Raw genomic sequence first — 3,740 nt, 5'->3', positions numbered from 1 at the left:
CCCCCCCCCCCCCCCCCCCCCCCCCCCCCCCACTGTGTGGGGCTCTTCCACAAGCCCCCATAAGTGGTGAGGCCACTGCAGGAGCCAGTGAGTCCAGGGTAGGCTGTTTGTAGGGCTGGAAGCTTGGGTGGGCAGGGGTCAGGGGCTTGTGGCAGACAGAGCCCCGCACGCAGCATGGGGTAGTGGAGGAGAGCTTTGAATTGATTTGGACCTTTTAATTGGTCCCGATTCAAATTTGGATTCAGAGATTTGGGCACTGGAAAAAAAAAAGTCATGCTGAATCTAAAATCACCACCCAAAGTGTCACACAGCCTTATTACAAAGCAGCATAGCGCTTGACTTTTCTTTACTTGGAAACAGTGATGTTTCAAAGCTTGGATGCATAAACTCCACAAGTCAGTCACAGGGAGAGATTCTGTCTGGCTGTTAAGGATACACAGCAGCAAGGGAGGTAGTGGTGAGGGAAGGAAAAAAAAAATCAAGTGGATTAGCTCTTGGTATACGCAGCCTTATTCTGAAGTGAGTGCCTTTTTCCAAATTTAGAGTAAGTTGGGAAAAAGTACTCCCATATCAGATGAAGTGTCCATACTGGGACCTATTTTACAATAGCTATTGCTCTTACACACTACTTTATTCCAGAATGTCTGCACAGGAAGTTATTCCTTAAGTGACAAACAAGGGTCAAAGACTGAAGACAATGGAATGAGGTAGATTTACACCAGCTGAAGATCTAACCCAGGATTTTTGTCCATGTACATCAAGAAGTGCAAGAAGACATGCAAATTTTCTTCCAGCCAAGATCTTAGCTACCCTTAGAGAAAAAAGCTGAAGTACCCATTTACTCTTTTCATCCAGTTCCCTTTCCCCACTGTATTTTTGTAAACAAACATTTCCTATAGTATAACCTAGTATAATTGCTATTTCCTTTGGGCAAAAAAAATCTGAAATTGAAAGACAAAAATGCATAACAAGGAGAGAAAAAGAGCCAACAGCTGATGGGTACAGGTAGCACCTGGTAGTACAAGACAAAGTTAATTATTCTAATATAATATTACTATTAAATACCCTTGACAAGCCAAAATAGACTTCCAATGGGTAAAAAGTGAAACCAAGTAGACAATTGGTGCAGGATTTTTTTTAAAAAAAAACACAAAGGCCCACTTAAGAGATGCGGAGTCCATAAGGCATTAGCCACAGCTCAAGACAGATAGGTTTGGGGACAGCATTGGAACAGATGCAAATTTATGCAGAGTCACAGCTGGTACACTCCACAAAATTAATGGACATACCCCGGGGTCATCTGAAAGCAGCTCTCCAATCCCACTTTCTATCATTGCATCAGTGATGGGGCTGGAACAACATCCTCAAGCAGGGAGGCACAAAGCAAAGACAGAAATAAAAGGAAGTTTCTTGTCAATAACCAGAAAAGCAATAAGCAGCAGGGGAGCAGACTGGTGAAGGGGAAAAGAAGGTGGAGACAAGGCAAGTCTAGGACACAAGTATTGGGTTCCTGTGGCAAATCCTTACCTGCAGCTTGTACTGTTAATTGATCTTATCCATTTTGAAGCAGTTCTGACAGTGAAGGCTGCAGACTCCTGCTGCTTAAAATAGTGGGAGGGAAATCTGAACCCCTTCTAGGATTATGCAATTAGCTCGTTTGCTTGCTATTGCAAGGTCTATCTAATAATGTGGGTTTTGGAGTTTTTGTTTTGTTAAGTTATCATAAGAGCTGTCCCCAATTAGAGAAGTAAAGTTTTAGAGCTTTGATTGGACATGAATAAAATCAAAAGCCACACTGATTTTTAAACCCTTTCAAGAACCGACTCAGTAATCAGATGCAGGAACTGGGTTTTTTTTCCTTTTTCTTAAAGTCTGAATCAATGAACATTGTAATATCCAGCAACCAGGATGACAGAAGCAGGCGGGAGGGGGGAAACAACCCTCCCCCCACAAAGATAAGGTTTCAAGGACTTTGAAGGATAATGCATTAAATAGACTTCAACTGCCAAGCTCCAATTAGTCATTCTATGTACCCCAAGTGTAAAGCTACTTTGTTTTAAACATAGTGCAGCAAGCTTCTGCACAACTGCTCTTTTAGAAAGTCACCATCAGCAGTTTGCAAGACAAATCACAAGAACAAGTGCTCCATGTTCAACTGAGCGCTCCAGAGACAGAGAGGTACAACCTCTATGTCAAAAGGCATTTGCTACCAATGGAAACAGAGTTTGCACAGTATATTCACATTTATTTCCTTGACATGAAACCTAGCATCCACAAGCTCCAGTCATTCAATAGAAGAACCTACCCCAGAATAGAAGGCAGATTATTATAGAATTAAAACTACCATTTGGATTTTATAAAGCCAGAAGACAGCAGGTACTCCACACAAGTGAATGAGTGCAATTGTACTGGCAGGTTTGCAGAAACAAGATTTTATTTACACAAGCAAGTCTATCCTTTAGACCCTAATTAACTCTTTACATTTCTAGAATATTTACATGATTTCAAGATGCTTCATAGAGTATGGTGGTGAACAAAAGTTACAAAGGCTGTCCAAAGCATAGCAAAAAACAAAAGACAAACAAAAACAACCTATCATTGTGCTTTAAAAACTTATGGTCTAAAGTAAAACATAGAAGAAATGTAGTTTTAGCACCTCGGTCATAACGATCATGCTATATAAAGACACTTAGAAAGCAAAAGGAATTTCACAGGTGACATCCAGAGGTTGCCAGTGACAATTCATGAGTGCATCATATAGTTCTTCGCTTCTTTCCATAAATTGTTTGTTCATTTCATCAACATCCAGGAAAAGCTGCGGATCTGCAAAAGTTAGCCTGGTAAGTGGTCATACATGTTGGCTCCAACAAAAAGAAAACAGCTTAATGCATCACACATCTAGTCATAGTCATGAAACACTGAAACATTTGAACACATTTGTTTGCCAAATACCTAAAACATAACTAGGAATCTACTTAAAGCACCTGGAGGGGAAGTAAAAATATAGTGGGCTATTTGTGGCACCCAGCCCTTTTTATTAGTTTTTTCATGGTAAGCCTCCTGTCCCCACGCCCTCGTTGCCGATTGGCTGAGGGATACCCCACCCCACCGACTGGCAGAAAGACACAAGCTGCACAAGAAGGCAGCTGTAGGCCAAATCAGCAGAAGTGGTCCCAAGGGACACTTCAGGGCAGAGTACTTTGTGCATGAACCCAAAAATAAACTTGTATAACCCTACCAGCAAAGTGATCTTCACTTTGTGAATTCACTGGGCAGGCTCTTAATTTTATAAAGAAGTCTCTTGATCTATTCATTTATAAATGGTTAGAAAATGTTGCCTTAGATTTATACAAGTCAGGCAGTATCAAAAACCTGTGTAAACAGGTCTCCTACTTAAAGTTCTTACATTGTGCCAATGTCCTAAACTTTCTTCATAGTGAACAAGCACTACTCTGGTTTCTTAAGAACTTAAAGATGCCAAAAGGACATTAGAACCAAATTCAGTCATAAGTAGAACAGCATTAGCATTACCTTCGGTTATTAGATCATCATTGATTTCAGCCACTGCTGCAGGCTCCTAAAACAACAACAACAACAACGCATATTCAGGTTACAGCCAACAAAGCTTTTCCACTTCCATAGAGAAACTATGCTCTTCAGAGAAATTTCACATATTTCATTTCAAAAAAGGACTCAATGTATTCATGAACATGACTGAAAGGAGCACATCAGTATTTTAA

General features: G+C 40.6%; 1 protein-coding gene and 1 long non-coding RNA gene across 3 annotated transcripts in view; one reads left to right on the top strand and one right to left on the bottom strand.

The window, feature by feature from the left end:
• Positions 1-354: 354 nt before the first annotated feature.
• Positions 355-3,740, top strand: part of LOC109301624 — an 18,107-nt gene continuing 14,721 nt past the window's right edge. The window contains exons 1-2 of the long non-coding RNA XR_002098562.1: positions 355-364; positions 2,099-2,101. This is a non-coding gene — a long non-coding RNA (uncharacterized LOC109301624). The remainder of the gene's footprint in view (positions 365-2,098; positions 2,102-3,740) is intronic.
• The window catches only part of LOC109301607 (tRNA selenocysteine 1-associated protein 1-like), a 17,576-nt gene continuing 16,252 nt past the window's right edge, over positions 2,417-3,740 (bottom strand). For both annotated transcript variants that reach the window (XM_019522852.1, XM_019522845.1), the window contains 2 exons: positions 3,532-3,577; positions 2,417-2,823 (listed from right to left, as the gene is read on the bottom strand). In XM_019522852.1, coding sequence (XP_019378397.1) covers positions 2,690-2,823; positions 3,532-3,577 — 180 coding nt within the window. In that variant the 3' untranslated portion in view covers positions 2,417-2,689. The remainder of the gene's footprint in view (positions 2,824-3,531; positions 3,578-3,740) is intronic.

This window comes from Gavialis gangeticus, unplaced genomic scaffold, assembly GCF_001723915.1.
Source record: "Gavialis gangeticus isolate Ggan-Ray unplaced genomic scaffold, GavGan_comp1, whole genome shotgun sequence".
In the NCBI taxonomy this organism is placed as follows: domain Eukaryota; kingdom Metazoa; phylum Chordata; order Crocodylia; family Gavialidae; genus Gavialis; species Gavialis gangeticus.
This window is presented reverse-complemented; position numbering and strand designations above follow the sequence as displayed.